The sequence below is a fragment of the Pseudomassariella vexata genome (assembly GCF_002105095.1).
Source record: "Pseudomassariella vexata strain CBS 129021 chromosome Unknown BCR38scaffold_1, whole genome shotgun sequence".
Lineage (NCBI taxonomy): Eukaryota > Fungi > Ascomycota > Sordariomycetes > Amphisphaeriales > Pseudomassariaceae > Pseudomassariella > Pseudomassariella vexata.
In genome coordinates this window covers 2,873,523-2,888,848 of record NW_024467956.1, presented here as the reverse complement: position 1 = coordinate 2,888,848, position 15,326 = coordinate 2,873,523, and the positions used below count along the sequence as shown (strand labels likewise).

At 51.7% G+C, this 15,326-nt stretch overlaps 4 protein-coding genes across 4 annotated transcripts; 2 read left to right on the top strand and 2 right to left on the bottom strand.

Moving 5' to 3' along the window:
• The first annotated feature begins 732 nt into the window (after window positions 1-732).
• BCR38DRAFT_18100 (uncharacterized protein) lies at window positions 733-1,374 on the top strand. Its single transcript, XM_040853938.1, has 2 exons — window positions 733-1,092; window positions 1,148-1,374. Exons 1-2 carry the CDS (start codon window positions 930-932, stop codon window positions 1,279-1,281), a joined length of 297 nt encoding a protein of 98 aa, XP_040721287.1. The 5' UTR covers window positions 733-929; the 3' UTR covers window positions 1,282-1,374.
• Window positions 1,375-1,925: 551 nt separating this feature from the next.
• BCR38DRAFT_330956 (high-temperature-induced dauer-formation protein-domain-containing protein) lies at window positions 1,926-4,797 on the bottom strand (the record flags this gene model as incomplete). Its single annotated transcript, XM_040855009.1, has 5 exons — window positions 1,926-2,923; window positions 2,977-3,220; window positions 3,281-3,877; window positions 3,928-4,641; window positions 4,702-4,797. 5 exons carry the CDS (start codon window positions 4,795-4,797, stop codon window positions 1,926-1,928), a joined length of 2,649 nt encoding a protein of 882 aa, XP_040721286.1.
• Window positions 4,798-6,280: 1,483 nt separating this feature from the next.
• BCR38DRAFT_330870 (MFS transporter) lies at window positions 6,281-7,781 on the bottom strand (the record flags this gene model as incomplete). Its single annotated transcript, XM_040855003.1, has 4 exons — window positions 6,281-6,453; window positions 6,507-6,561; window positions 6,618-7,443; window positions 7,522-7,781. The coding sequence occupies 4 exons, from the start codon at window positions 7,779-7,781 to the stop codon at window positions 6,281-6,283; spliced, it is 1,314 nt and encodes a 437-aa protein (XP_040721285.1).
• Window positions 7,782-8,342: 561 nt separating this feature from the next.
• Window positions 8,343-10,271, top strand: BCR38DRAFT_18076 (Ribokinase-like protein). Its single transcript, XM_040853934.1, has 7 exons — window positions 8,343-8,408; window positions 8,591-8,764; window positions 8,824-9,238; window positions 9,322-9,480; window positions 9,556-9,617; window positions 9,668-9,781; window positions 9,881-10,271. The coding sequence occupies exons 2-7, from the start codon at window positions 8,715-8,717 to the stop codon at window positions 10,077-10,079; spliced, it is 999 nt and encodes a 332-aa protein (XP_040721284.1). The 5' UTR covers window positions 8,343-8,408; window positions 8,591-8,714; the 3' UTR covers window positions 10,080-10,271.
• The last annotated feature ends 5,055 nt before the right edge of the window (window positions 10,272-15,326 follow it).

Sequence of the window (15,326 nt, the reverse complement as noted above, 5' to 3'; positions counted from 1 at the left end):
GAGGCGTTGATTGGGAGAACACCCACACCTCGATGCCTCGATGGCAGCATCAACAGCTTCGCTGGTATCAAGACGTGATCATGCAGCAACGCTTGTCTGCTTACGCTGTGGTCGAGACCTAATTCTTGACTTGAGCTGCATATCCAAGGTAATGTCGGCCCTGATACAGGCACACAGCAAGCAGCTCCTCGCATTGGGAAACCGTGCAATCCCTAAGTCCAGGTAACTTGGTATTCAACTTGAGATTGGTCAGCTGTGAACGAATCACATAACTCAGCCTTACCTGGTAACCAATGAACAAGAGTGGCTAGCATCTGGTGTAGCCGGGACTTGCCAGTCCCAAACTCATCAGCCTATTATCGTGTAAGTGGTAACGCAATTATGCAGTCTGTCCCCGAGACGTTCCCCAACTGCATGATAGTTCAATGTGCATCCACCACGTATCTGGTCATCTGCCTGAGAGCATACTCAGCATGGCAAACAACTTACCTTAGCCCTTCCGATAATGGAGAAGGGCACACCCACGGTACAAACCTCGTAACGTTCTTATTGACACTACTTGAGCGCCACCCAGCACAAACATGGTCCAGGTGTTGAGCATGTGAACGAACGACATGGCGTAATTCATACTGGGCTTGAAACTCATTTTAGCCATAGCCGCCAAACGGCATCGGCTCCGCCCCAGCGGCTGAATTCCGCCATTGCGGCCCGGGACCTCACTAACCCCAACACCTCGTTCGTCGACTTGGGCATAGAAGACTGCAACTCGACGCGACTGGCCCAATCTCCATCCAGAAAGCCGTGGAGGCGGTGTCGGAGCGCACAGGCGCAGCGTTGGACATTCTAGTGAACAATGCCGCCGGCGGCTACCAGACCTGGACGAGGCACGGCTGCTGTTCGAGGTGAATCTCTGGGGCGTGCTGGCGGTGATGCAGGGGTTCGCGCCGTTGCTGGTGAGCGTTGCCGTGGAAAGCGAAGACGTGAATGGGTGGAAAAGGAGAAAGGCGCGGGCGGTCAATATCGGGTCCGTCGTGTTGCGGAGGAGCGTCCCATGGCAGGGGATCTGCACGTCTTTTCTGGTCTCTACCACCTGTAAGTAGACCCCAGAAGCTTTGTTTCACGAGACATAAACTAAAACTACCCTAAGACAACACAAATAAAGGCACCCTGTTCTCTCTGAACGACACCCTCCGCCTCGAGCTGCGGCCCTTGAGCATCGAGCTCCCGCACATCGTCCCGGGTGGCGTTCAGACCCATTTTCACGCCAATGCCAAGGGGTAGAAGCTACCCGAGACCAGTGTGTATCTGCTGGCCTCTGCCACAATCGAGTGCAACGTCGCTGGCCATCGGGCTAGGAAGGCGCAGCATGTTATCGCTGAAGACTACACCAGGGATGTGGCGGGCCATGCGCCGACCTGGTGGCCGACGACTGCTATGTGGATTGGCGGTACATCATTGCTAAGTTGGCTTAGGTATAGCTTGGGCTGGGACTACGCCCGCGACAGGATCATTGAGTTCATGTGGAATATGGGTCCGTTGCGAAGGGAGTTGATAGGAGCTGCAACTAAAATTGAGGCTGGGGCATCATAATGCCTATCAATCAGCCACGGACTATTATTAGGGGAGGCTCTGCCGCCGGACAACCATATCGAAACGACTTTCATCTGTCATGATAGCCTGGCTATACGAACATCGTCTACAAACGAGCGAAAAGATGCGCAATGCTGTCTTGGCCCAAATACACTCGTCCCAGGCTTCTGTCAGTCAAACAAGAACTCCAACAACCCCGGCCTACCTACTTCACCAAGGACGCTACCGTGTCATGTCAAGCCTCAATTTACAAGTGACTTTATGCTCCGTCGCTGTGCCCGACTCCAGCTTAAGTCTTCCAACCACAATCCAAAGACGCAACATGACAATCCGCACTAACTCGTGCTGCTTCTTTGCAGCGCTAGGCTCCCGGTCGAGCCTGAGGTACCAGGAGCGCCGGACACCCCTCTTAAATTCATCGACCCAATTCTCGATACGATATTACTACCAACCGCATCAACAGCTCCACGGGGCGAAGTTAGTGTTGGACCCTCCGCTGCTGTTTCTTGCACCTTGAATAGCTTGATCGAGGTCCCGTTCCAGATGCCTACTGTACCCTTGGCGACCTGCATCTCGCTCGCAAACACGAAGCTCCAGACCAGCGACTCGTACCATCCCAATGCTAATGGCGACCACTCGAACGAGTGGACCCGCACCGCCGATGGCTCGATACCGACCAAATCCACATTTTGTATAATTTTCAGGGTCGTAGATGCTGTTGCATCAGCGCTCAACCCCTGTCTCGTGATGAGAGCTGTCAGCTGCTGAATTACCGTGAGAACCGTGTGCAGAGGCAGTTCTGGAAGCCAGCTCTCAATCCAATGTGTGGAAGGCTCAAAAACGCCCATTGCCGACTGCCCAGCTGCCGAGTAGCTACTCAGACTTGTGGTGCTATTTTGCCTAGAAAAGGTCGCGGTCCCTGCGGGCATCTTTCCCCTAGCCTTCTCCGACATGCCCCTGAGTTGGGTCGGCACTGCATCGTCTATATCGACTACTGACGAAGCACGAGAGGGGTTCTCGCTGGGGCTCGATTGTGCTGGTGTTGGTCGTTCATCTTCATCACTATCCTCGTCATCGTCCCCTATTGCAAAAGTGCCGTCTTCTTCGGGCACGTCGCTCAAAGTCGAAGTCCTCGGTTGCGTTGAGGTAGGACTTCGTAAACTGTCTACAGAGCTTCTCGAGCTCGTGTCAAAAGGATCGATGGGTTGACCGGATTCCTTCCTCCGACGATTCCGTCGCTCTATCTCCTCCTGTCCACTTTCCAGCGTGAATGATCGCAGAGCCTCGAAGCGTTTATTGTTCTTCAAGATGGAATACATGAAATTGGCATTCTCTGTTACGAGGTTAGCTGTTGGGGTAATGCCGTGCTGAAGTGGGTATGCTGACTCTTGTATTGGTGTTCAATGATGGCATTCATTGACTCGAGAAGCGAACTCAACAGATCATGGTTGGACTCGTTGGCCAGGAGGAACGAAGGAGACGACATTGATGTGAAGAGCTGCATTAACCTGGAACAGGTCGTTCCGTTAATGCCTTCGAGGTAGGCTGCGATGTTGTTAATCACAGCGAGTAGTGCTGGATAGATGGCAGACAATTTGCCTTGACTGGTAGCGATGAGGTTGTATATCGACTGTAAGTGATTTAGTTATCCATACCTATATGGAGAGGGTGGGAGGTCATAAACACGCACCTGAATCAAGAAATCGGCATAGGTGCCTTTGAAACCCGGTATCCTGATGACCTGGGGCAAAGTTTCCTGCGCGTCGAAGTTCTTGTTTAAGTTGACTCCAAACTTCTTTTCAACACTCAGCGTTTGCAACAAGAAGACACACATCCGCACAACGCCTTGCTTGGATGCGTCTTCCTTGTACTCTGTTGCGTAAAACAAAATAAGAATGACAAAGTCGTGGGCCCTCTCAGTGTCAATCATGTAGGACCTGAACCTCTTGTTGCACTGGGTTATTTCCCAGAAGAGCATAATGATCTCAGGCGAGAACTTTGTCGTCGTCTGTGTACCGGGTATATATGACGTGTTGGCCTGGAATGGCTGGTTCAATATTCGGGTCATACCATCGACGATGAACTGGAAGTCTTGGGGCCGGTGTAGTCTTCCCAGAAAATGGCGGTAAAAGTTCTTTGGCGCAAAACCCGAAATTGACTCTGGAATAGGGTAAAGTACGGTCACCAGCAGGAATTGTAACGTGTACGTAACCAGAATTTCCTTGGGATCTTTGAATACCAACGTATTGTACGGAACTCTCCAGGTCGCCGGGTTGTATTTAAGGGTCTGCAACAGTTAGCGCCCACTTGAACCAACGACATCTCAACTAAACATACCGTATTGAGCAAGGAGCAGAGTACCGAGAGTACTACCTGCTTGTCCGAGCATGTGCAAATATACGTCAGAGCCCTGGTCCCCCTGGTTGGCAGTACATTAGGAGACATATACATGCTATGACCGGCCAAGGTCAGGAGCAAGCGCAGTATCTCGCAACGGTTGCTTTCATATTCCTTCGTTGTTGCGACTGCTGTATTGCAGCCAACGCCACTCTGCCAAATTGCGTAGGTGACCTTCGGATTTCCATGGGGTTGTTTCGGACCCGTCAGATCCGAGAAAAACAACAGATCGATCAGAGTATCTATCAATTCCTCTGCCAACGGCTTTGCGTCCTCGTACTCTTCCGCCGATGCTTTTACATCGGGTTCATCTGGTTGGGCTTCATCAAAGAGCACCTCGTTCGCAATGACGGCGCGTCTAGTTCGTTTCCTCCTCGCTCCCCAGAAGAACCGTTCCTCCCAGGCTTGGAGAGGATCGACCTCATATATGTAGGGCAAGATCCGAGTCAGTATTCTGATGCAATTGAGGGCATCTCTTTCGGGCGCAAGTTCGGGGTCAGGAAACGATGGGTGATGGCGCAGTATGAATAGCCGGGATGTCACGGCGAGTATTAGCGTCTCTAGATTCTCTATGGCATTGTCTCTGGTTCTTCGGATATCGGAGGGCGAAAACAGGCTGAAGACATCCTCTGATGACTCTGGGAGCTCCCAGAACTACACGACAGAGTCAGTACACGTGGCTTTGGCTTTGGGGAACAATGCAAGGCAACAAACCGAAGTCCAGTATGCATCATCGGCGGGGATGTGTCGCTCCTCTGACAGCCTGAATATGCCCTTCTTGAAAACTAGCTTGGAGTCGCTGGCACCCATTGCGAAGAAGTCATATCATTTGAATGCCCCTAGAACGGTCTATCGCGAGTAAGGTCGCATCGGTTGTGTATGGGCGATTTGGATTTGTAGACGTGTTGAAAGCGATAACAGTTAACAAACTGCTATTATGACGGCGCAGATGACTGGCGGCACGATGAGAATATTGATTCACACTGAGATAAATGCTTGTACGTCGGAAAATCATCAAATGCCTGTCGCGGCCTTCGAAATGTATGTACTGCAATTCCCCCGGGCGAAAGTTGGAATGTTGCCAGTTGACGTGAGCTCGAGTTTCAAGTGGGGCGATTGCCCGCCGGCTGGCCTGGCACCCCGCTCCGCCTGAAATCTTCCACTGGCGGGAGGTCCGGCAGATTGATTATCCGATTAACCCCTGCAATCCAGAGTCCCCACTTTGAACTACAAAACCAGGCGGCCTTCGAAAATTGCCAACAGATTTCCTTTTCCTTTCTCATCTTAGTGTGAGTCTTGATCCCGACCCCCATACTTGGGCATCACGGCTAACGAACTCCCTAGGCACGGGCTTTACGCATGTCAGTGAAGGTTCGCCTGAGACTGCGTTTTTGCTAGTTGAAAACTATACAATGACCGCTTCTGTTGAGCCTAGCTTGGCAGAGAATTTTTGGCACTCATCTCGCGAGAGAACCTCTGTTTCTTTTTTCCTTGCTTACGGTCCCTGGTGGAACGAGGTGAGGAAGAAATACTTATCGACATCCCGATGTGCTGTCACGCCGGCTTGCGACGAGATGTGAACGATCTTAAGTCTGCCTTGTCCGTCACGTCTTCTGGGGGCGTGCGACAACTGGGTGTTGAGGATCACCTCCACGATATTACATAATATCATTCGTCCGTCTTAGCCCCGATACGATGTCAATTGCGGCTCGATCTTGCCAAGCTCTGCAGAAGGTCTATGGGCCCTTGCTCAGATGGGACATCCACTCCTGCACATGCAACACGACGCATTTCGATGACAGAAGTATGGGCTACATCAAGCCATCGTTCACCAAGTTCTCGAGGCAGCTGCAGGTTGCCCAGCATCAAGATCCCACTGCTTGGCAGCAACTCGCAAGGGACCACAAGTGAATATAAATACACCTTGAATATTGATTCCAGCCAGGGGTTCCTCCATTTGTCCATCGCCCTCGACGAATCGCGCAACCACGAAAGACACATAACACGGCTGCATGGTGCTATGAATATTTTCTCGACCTTCAATGTGTGACTGAAATTGTACGGCCCCAATGTTCTCTCTGCTGTCCGATTACCCAAATGCCAAGTAATGGCGGGGTTGAACGAGCCGCGACAGGTTGTACATTCTTTGCAACAGATGGTCAGATATATTTACGCATCACAACTTCCATAGACTCGAAGCGCGCCATATGATTCCGGATGTCGCTCAGTGCCGAAACAGCTACACTATGTTGCATCGCAGCCCATACCGCGAGATGCTCAAATAACAACAATCTCAGTCCCTGTGATCTGGCACCTTTGGAACCAACCACCAACATACACCCCCAGCGATAATAAGCGCCAGCACCACGGGTTGCAGAACGCCAACACCGGCCTGGCTGGTAGCAATCAGGCCAGTGATGGATGGGAAGATGGCGCCTCCAGCTTGAGCAAGCACGAATATGAGCCCTGCGAACACGGGATTAGGCGTGAAACACCATGTGTTGCAAATAGCGTCTTACCAATAGCGGCCGATTGATGTTTCTTCGGAAATATTTTGGAAGCAACAGACATTCCCTGGGACCAAATGAGTTAGTGATTTGATTAAGTCATGAGATAGAAAAGCGGCTCACGGTAGCAAAGAATGGCCCAAAGAAGAATCCCATTAGACTGAGTGCCGTGGCAGAAGCTACGATATTAGGTTGGAGCCAAAATACGAGCTGCAAGCCAACACAGATAGTACTGTACACGAGAAGCATTCTCTGCTCACCAAACCGAAACGTGGGTTCCGCAAGCAGCAGTCTCCCCAGAAGTAGGCCAGCCGCGTAGCCAGCCGGGACGTACCCCATCTTGGATAGATCACCCCCTCGAACCGTGTAGAGGAACTCGACGACCCAACCACCGGTTGTCAACGCAGCGCCCAGCTCGAAGAAGTAGAAGAGACTAAGTAGCCATAAAGTCTTCGTCCTCAGCAGTTCACCTATGTCCTGGAACGCGACCTTATTCTTCCTGTGCGCACTCCTATTGTCCTCTCCGCAGTCCCTGAATGCAGCGGCGACGCCTGCCACGTTCAGAAGCCCGATACCAATGAGAACAAAATACGATCGCCTCCACACCTCGTCTGTAGTCGAGCTCTGCATGTTGGCGATGCCAGTGGCGATTAAGGGCCCAACGAGGGTCCCCAGGGCGTAAGAAGCGTGGATAAAACCGAGCCATCGATGTGGTACATTCTTGATGCTGCTCACGAAGGTGTTTGAGTGCGCGTCCTGGTATGCCATGCCAAGGGCTTGAAGAAAGAAGCTCAAGCAGAAGACTGGCAGAGGGCACCACGGGCGCAGGCTTTGCGAGAGGAGCTGCAAGATGGCGCCTGTCATGAGAAGTTGGCCCAAGGTGAAGTGAGCAGCGAGAATGAGATTCGTGACGGCGGCGAGGAGCCAGCCGGCGAAGGTAGCTGCGTATCTAAGTAGGTTGGTTGGTTTTCAGGATAATCACTAAAGCTATTCTCCGTGCATAATTTGATATAGTGATGCTACTTACATGATGGCAACCTCTCCTGTTCCTGTATGGAACGTGGACCGTATGTAAGGAATCAATGGACCCAGCGTCCCATCATTGAGTCCAGCACAGAAGAAGGAGAATCCTGCGACTAGTACCTTGAAGACAGGCAAGCTGGATTCGCGGCCTGCAGTGCCTGTACTTTCTGCGACTGCTTCGGATGGTGATGCAATCCTTCCATTTCTCGAGACTGGTTGGGGTTCGAGCTGGACAGTTTCAACGACAGTCTGGGAGGTTGACATGTTAGGTTATCAGGGAATCAAAGGCGATGTCACGTAAACCGGAACAGCTCCACAAACCTCGCAGACTAGCTTTAGACTTATATAACATCAAACCAGGCTCAATCCCTATGATATCCTCTTTCATTCAAGTCGTTACCTTTCCGGGTCGGTAGAAAGTCGGTGGAAGGTCGGTGGAAGGATGGTGATCTAACGTGGCCCCACGGCCCGCGATTTCCGAGTGCAATAGATGCCTCCATTCCGAGAAAACGCTACTTGTATGATTTGGGTAATGATTCACATGATATGACGAGCAACGAAGAACCTCAACCAAAGTTGGCTTTCGCATACAGAGTTTCGGAACTTCTCGCCAACTATTGTATTCTTCTTCCATGTGCTCTCGAGCGTAACATCAAGCCAAATGTCTGGCGATGCAATCGATGAAAGCGGCCTGCCAAGGAAAGTAACCACGACATGTGGAAAATACTATGCGGTATTCTCTGAGAGGGCAATATTAACACATTTCATACGTCTATCTTATCTATGGACGATTGACTATCACCAATTTGAATGGATACGTTGGCCTAAATTTCCGGTGGCATGTGCATATCCCCAGCCATCACAAGTAGAAACAATCACCTGACGTGCGTGGTAAGCTCAAACTCTCCCGTACACCATCTTTAATCCTGTCGAACATGAGTGTTGGTCCCATCTGAGATATGTGCACCCATCCAGTTGTGCCTTTCTCCGCATTCGACAACCTGACACGGTCCCACGATCACCCGTCATAAATCCGTAACTGTTGCATGCAAGACGAAATTTACATTCCTCAGCTAGCAGCGTACTCGTGCCGCATCGAAATCAACCAGTGCATCAAGCTCCGAACATTACACCAAGTTTAGGTCTCTGGGGATTGTTGCATTGTCGAACATCCAGAGCACCAACTAAGTCACAGCGATGACAAAACTGATCTGCATAGGTGCATGCTACCTCGACACAATACTGAGGTAAGTACTGGCTCGGCGAGACGCAACTCCACACTGTGATGCTCACATGTTTTGAAAAGCGTCCCCTTTTTCCCAAAAGAAGATTTGAAACTACGAGCGACGAGTCTCAGCGTGCGACGAGGGGGCAACTGCCCCAATAGCCTGGAAGTTCTACAGCAGCTCCTAGCCCAACAGCCGAATCACAACGTGCAGCCTTTCCTGGTGTCCTGTCTACCCTCGGAAGCAGCGCCGGCGACGGCCAGGATCCTATCGTCGTTTGGGCCCCGATCCATCGTTGACTTTTCGAGGTGCATCTTTCGCAGCCAGCACAGCGATGCCGCCAGCAGTTACATCATCCGCAGCGAGGCCAGCGGGACCCGCACGCTCGTCAACTACAACGACCTACCGGAGATGACGGTGAACGAATTCGTCGACTTGGCTAGCGGTTTGGTGGTGGACGGCGATGATGGTGATGATACGTGGTGGCACTTTGAGGTGCGTCCGTCCAATGTTGGCTAATTGATAAGACTTCATGAATAGGAAATAGACTATAGACTCACTAAGACGCGCGGGGTTAGGGGCGGATTCCGGAGACGACGCTAATGTGCATCCAACATCTACGACTTTATTACCCGGCATGCAAGATCAGTGTCGAGGTCGAAACGCCGGGGCGCGAGGGACTGGAACAATTGGCAGCAGAAGCGGACGTGGTCTTTTATTCCAAGACATGGGCTGAGGTGTGTTGTGCAGGTCGTGTGTGTCAGTCGACAGGGTCGGCAGTGTTGTGCTGACTGATCGTTCTCATCATCCAGCGTAAAGGCTACCGCAACGCTGCGGAATGCCTGATTGTTCAATCCGAAGTGACCCATAAAGCGTAAGTCGTATGCAAGAAGTGTTTGTGGCATGGGCTGAATGCTCTTGCAGGTCTCTCCTCCTAGTAACGTGGGGATCGGATGGTGCTTCAGCGCTTTCACTTCCTAGCCGGCACTTGGTGTCTTGTCCTGCTCTACTCCCAGGACAGGTTATCAATGTAATTGAGTATGTCAGACCCGGGCCAGCTCCAGCTGGGAGAGTTTGTCTTGAAAGCCTCATGCAAAAAAGGTAACATGAGTTTGACACGCTAACCGATGTTTGTAGCACGGTGGGCGCGGGCGACACCTTCATCGGCAGTGTGCTGTTTGGGCTGTTGTGTCACCAGCATGACTGGGATACAGAGGCCAGAGTCAAATTTGGGGTGCAGCTTGCTACATGCAAGGTTCAACGAGAGGGATTCGATGGCGTCGGAGCATGTGCGATGGGTCTAGACGAGGGCGAAAACTCGGTATATCAGAAATGACAACCACCTCTGGACGGGTTGCAGCGGTGTTTGGTCGTGTGATAGGCAGGCAGGCAGGCTACTCCGTTGCTAGTTGCTTGCCAGCTTGCACAGTCGCGCCAGGATAGGCGCAGTATGATTGCTTTGCGGATATTCGTCGACTCGATACCATGGTGACTGACTGACACGAAGCCCAACCGTGAAGTGGGAAGAGGAGACTGGCTTAGAAAGTCAGGTTGGCGGGTGATGATCCCGCAGATGGCGCGGTCAGGCCTGTTTGCAATACTTAGTGCGCTGGAGAATATTAATGGGCCAGAGTGAATGGCAGGCAGAAGGAGCGGTGAGACTGTGGATCAAATCCAATTGAGAATAATGTGCGGCTGGAGGCTGGCGAGGAATGCTACTCTAGTAAGACGTAGTGATAGACGAAACAAACCAAACCGACCGCCGAGCTACGACGTGTAACCAGCGCCGTCTTGTCAGCCACACTTCCTTGTCATCGTCCATGCACGCACTTAAGTAGGTCATGCCATCCGCCGAACCCGGGCCATTGTATGCCACAAGCCGGAAGGAAGTCATTAATAACCTGGTAGCGCCAGTTGATGGATGGTACCCCGTCATGATGTTCTAGGCCATGACCTTGTCTGTCAGCTTGTGGCTCCTTGATGCGAGGGGGAGTTTCGGTCCACTTCCACTATCGCCCCTCGGACGGTTCCTCGGACGGTTGGGGGGCTATGGCTCGCAAATACTTGATGCCCAGAGCTTGTCCTCATTGCTGTCCTCGTGGGGCGAAGCAGGATTACACTGGGCCGAACGGCTACGAAGAAGGTCCCTCATTGACGATGTTCATGATCATGACGCAATCCCATATGTAGAGCTGTTGTCCAATTGCCGGTCGGATAGAAGATAGAGATTGAAGGAAGTAGTGAGTACAAAAATGCCTCAGCCGAATGCCAAAGGTCGTCTCGCTGAATGCATGCCGCCTTGATCAACCCATCTATGTCGCTGAAGTGCCGGTAATCTATCGAGTCCTTGAATAAGTCCACTTTGTCACTTGCCGTTTGGGTGTCGGTAGCGCTACCAACAGCATCCGAATACATACCATGGCCGATGCAATAACGGGGTCGTGCGAATACCAAGTGGTGACATAAATAACACTTCGCGCCTCGGTGAGTGCGGCGCAGTATCTGTACTACGCTTCAAGTAAGGATCGCCCGAAGAGGTGAGGAAAGTTGAGCCGCGATCCCAGGAGGGGAGATAAGTAGCCTTGGCCCGGGATAGATGGATAGGGTGGTGTGTTCCGTCAGGTCGTGCTGTATTGCGGCGTGCGTGTCCCCTCTTTGACACAATAAAAGGTGCAGAGGCGTGCCACCTTGGAAACGATAGTCCTGGGGCATCCCTTTAGGATTTCAGAACCGGCTGTGTTTTCGTCGCCATTTGGCACCTCAAGGCCAATGACATGACATGGTCGACGGGTGGTCCGTGTAGAGAGTCCGGCGCCTCGTGGCTGGCGACATGGTTCAAACCTACTCCGCCGTGGAGAAGATTCGGTGTTGGCAAGTCATATGTTCGTGCACAAGCAGCGTAGCGGTGGCAGCTGCGGAGTACATCGTAAGCTGACGGACGATACTCCCAGTTAGGGAGCTGCTGATGGAGTGACCGATGTATTACGGTACCAGGTGATTGGTGGATGGGATGGCAGGCAAGGAAGGCAAGGTACTGCGAACCAAGTACGAAGTATTGGCCGTCCAATGTCGAAGCCGATCCGCCAAGGTGGTTTCAAGTCTGTCGAATTGGCCGCCATCTACAGCTGGGGCCATGATCTTCGATCCTTGCAGTGTGATAATAGATGTATCGCAACGGAGATCTTCTTACTAGTAACGGTATAACTTCCCTTCGAGTCGGCGTGCCGAAACCGCTCTAATGCAGGTTTGTGATGCATGATTGGTCGGACCGAGCGCGAGGTGTAGCTTTTCATACCAGCTACAGGGAAGACGTCCAATGAGCCGGGTTGGCAATCTCGAGTTTGTCGCCTGATCGATATAGAACTGCAGTCATTATGCAAACATTTCTCTGCAACTTCAGCTTCTTTGCAACCTACTACGTTTTTTTGGGTTCCAGATTAACGTAATCCTGTCAGGACTCAAAAGCTTTGGTGCATTTGAGTCCTGAATCCCCACTGCAGTCGTCAATGCATAAATTGCTTGCTTCGGAGTTCAACTTCACGCGAACACGAATAGGCGGCAAGGGACTGTTCACGACGTACGTCGCGCCACAATCCATGTCACATTTCGTTTACGATGCAGCTTGTCAGGGACGTCAAAAGAGTCAGAATTATGAACTCTAATCGAAACGCAAGTGCCGCGAAAGAATGGAAGACAGCGGGTTTCGTGTATCCGGGTAGCAGCCACTGAGACCTGGCAGTCTGCGGAGGTCTAGCTAGATTAGTATGATGGACAGAGCAGTGCCGTATCTGAAGCCACAAGCTCGAATAACGTCGGTTGGAGTGGTTGGCAACAGGGAAGGAGGTCGGAAGGGGTACGTACCTCGTAGGTGATCGTTCTGTTGTGCATATCGCACGGTCCACCCGAGTCGGCCGGCTGCTGGCGAGTTCTGTGTGATCTTGTGGGGGTGACCTAAACTAAGCCTTGTCTTACAGGGATTGGAGTTGTGCACTCGAACAAGATTGGTCGCGAGTCATGGGGTTCCAGAGCTGGGTCCCTGTACAAATCTGATAGAGTTTCTTCCAGAGAATTCTTTGAGGAGAATATCATCAACCGCATGGCCATGCTAGGCTCTTAGCGTTGCAAATTTGGCGAAATTGAGAGGGACAGCCTGCGGAACACTCAACGCGGTAAGGTCTAGTGTGGATGCCGCGTATGCATTTTGGTGACATGCTCACCTCCCAATTTCAGCCATGTTTAGATAATTGTTACTAGAACTTTGTACTTGAGAGTAGAAAAGCAAGTAGTAGCTAGGGGACCTGCAGCACACTATTATCAGGGACTATTATCGTGAGCTGTCGCTTGGATGATCTTTGACTATGCCAGCTCCCTTCAAACGAAAAGGAAAGCCTTGCGTTCGTTTTGGGTAGATTTGAAAGAGCAGTACTGAGTACTTCTTAGCCCCTGTTAAAACGCCTAGAGCGCCATTTGAACGGCTACGAGCACACTGCGAAGACGAGGGAGCCATGCTCGGTCCATGCCTTACCCATGGCAGTGGCACCGGTTGTGAGTGACAACGGATCCTCCCCGCGAGCGTGATGGGAACGTAGGCGTTCGACCGCGTTTGCATTGATCATCTCTAAGCCAATACCTTCCCTAGCGGGATATCATGCTGGTGATCATGACAGTCTAGCGTGGCATACAATCAAGGGTGTGCCCTTAATGACTAGGAAAGCTTGGCATGATGAATATGAATATTGGATGTAGCGAAGCGACGCGGTTAGCGGAGGTCAGCCGTAGCCTAAAACAACCAGGATCACAGTTGAGCGTTTTTCTCCCATCGTCTTTGGTTAGTCGCAGCACCGACAAGTTAGCCGGTTCTTGAGAAGCGTCATGAATTCATGCCGTGATCATCATGGCCGTTTCGGTCAAGGTTCGAGGTCGTGTGCTTGTTCGATTTGACCGCCCCGTCTGTGAAGGTAGTGCCTTCGTGGCTTAGTTTGCAGAGGCCGACAGATTTGTGCAGAGCACCTGGTCTCCAGTAGTTCCGTGCACGGGTTCCGTCTTCATCCAGCGTGGTCCGGTCCGTTTGCATAACCGTCTCTCAAGGGCCTCGTTTCACGAGGCTCTTTCGCACATGTGTACCAAAGTGCACGTCAGCGACTCAAGACCGCTGTTGGCAAATCGCATGGCCATCGAAACCCCTGCAACAAAACACAACTCGGCATGTAGATGAGCAGCAGGCAGATTGAAGATTGCTGCTCTGGATCCGCCGATGATGGTGTGGTGGGGGTTTTAGGAGGGGCACAGTAGCAGCTCAACTGACCGAGGAAAAATTAGACCTGACCTCCTGAAGACATTTTCTAGTGCACCATGTAATAAACTTGGAAGCTTCGAGTTACGCCGACGGCTTCTCGACACGACTGTGAGCCAAGAGAAGCCCCACCGAGTCCGTGCCAGCAGTCAGCAGGAATGTCTGTACCTTACACATTGTGACGACAACAAAAAAGAAAAGTAAAGTAGTTGGCCGGTGGAGTGCAGTTACAGTGGGCCCTGAGTGACAACAGCAAGACTCGCGTGGCTCCCAACCTTGTTCGAAGAAAAGATCGCAGGCGACGGGGCGAGAGTTGACCAGGATAGGTACGAGGTGTTGGGCAAGTTGGTCAGAACGGAAAAGTCACCTGGGATGTAGGGTACCAGGTCTGGCAGCAAAAGCCGGAACGGAATCAGCAACCCGAGTCTAAAAATTCCACGGTCCGTGGGATATGCGGGCTGGCGCTGGCTGCTAGGTACCTGTAGGATTCTTGTGCGCAGATATGAGCATGTCTCGCTGACAAAGACCTGCAGGTCAGGCATGGCAAGTGCAAGTTGGTGGTGCTTTTGTTTCGGCTCTTTCCTCTCCAAGTGAACCGTGTCGATGACGGTTGAATCGTGAGTTGCGCCTGCGTCTCGGAGTCGCTTTTTTTGGTCAACTTTAATGGGTTCCAGGCATGGACGGTTTCGTTATATTTTGTCTTCGGATCACCTTGTCTCGCCCAAGTACCTCTGCAGATCCTGATCGGTGGCTCAGCAACACCGCATGGATCGTTACAGTATTGGGGCCCGACCGGAGACACAAACAGATGTGAAATGCCTTGACGACGCTTGCGGAGTCATGGAAGCTCCGAGGCAAATCGTCATCACGGTGGATGGCAAGATGGCCGTCTCTATTCATGATTTGCGATACTTCTATCCGATAACTCTTCATTATCAAGCTAGTTCTGTGTCGCCGGATACAGGCAAGGGGGGGTTTCTCAGCCAAAGTGCAACCGACCATCAGCTGTTGTGTATTCGCGACTTTGGTCGTCGTAATAATTAGTCCGCCCCACCTGATGCTGCGACAAAATGGATCTAGCAGTCATCCGGGAAGCTGCCGACGAAATGTCGTTTTTTTCTTTGCAGAACTAACAGAAGCGCACACTGCGGCACAGGGTTTGAGACTAAGGATAATGAGCTACAGAAGGCGTCTGATATTGATCGTCCCAATGGGGCCACAGGGGACCGCTTTGGCGAGTTTTGGTGGCCGCTGGCCAGCAGTAAGGTTACTCGTAACTCCATCACAGGG

Excerpts from the sequence above, each read along its gene's own strand:
- BCR38DRAFT_18100 (XM_040853938.1), top strand. The coding sequence starts at position 930 with ATGCAGGGGTTCGCGCCGTTGCTGGTGAGCGTTGCCGTGGAAAGCGAA. Across the intron at positions 1,093-1,147 it reads TTTTCTGGTCTCTACCACCT|ACAACACAAATAAAGGCACC; the intron begins GTAAGTAGACCC and ends AACTACCCTAAG.
- BCR38DRAFT_18076 (XM_040853934.1), top strand. The coding sequence starts at position 8,715 with ATGACAAAACTGATCTGCATAGGTGCATGCTACCTCGACACAATACTG. Across the intron at positions 9,481-9,555 it reads ATTCCAAGACATGGGCTGAG|CGTAAAGGCTACCGCAACGC; the intron begins GTGTGTTGTGCA and ends CTCATCATCCAG. Across the intron at positions 9,782-9,880 it reads CAGGTTATCAATGTAATTGA|CACGGTGGGCGCGGGCGACA; the intron begins GTATGTCAGACC and ends CGATGTTTGTAG.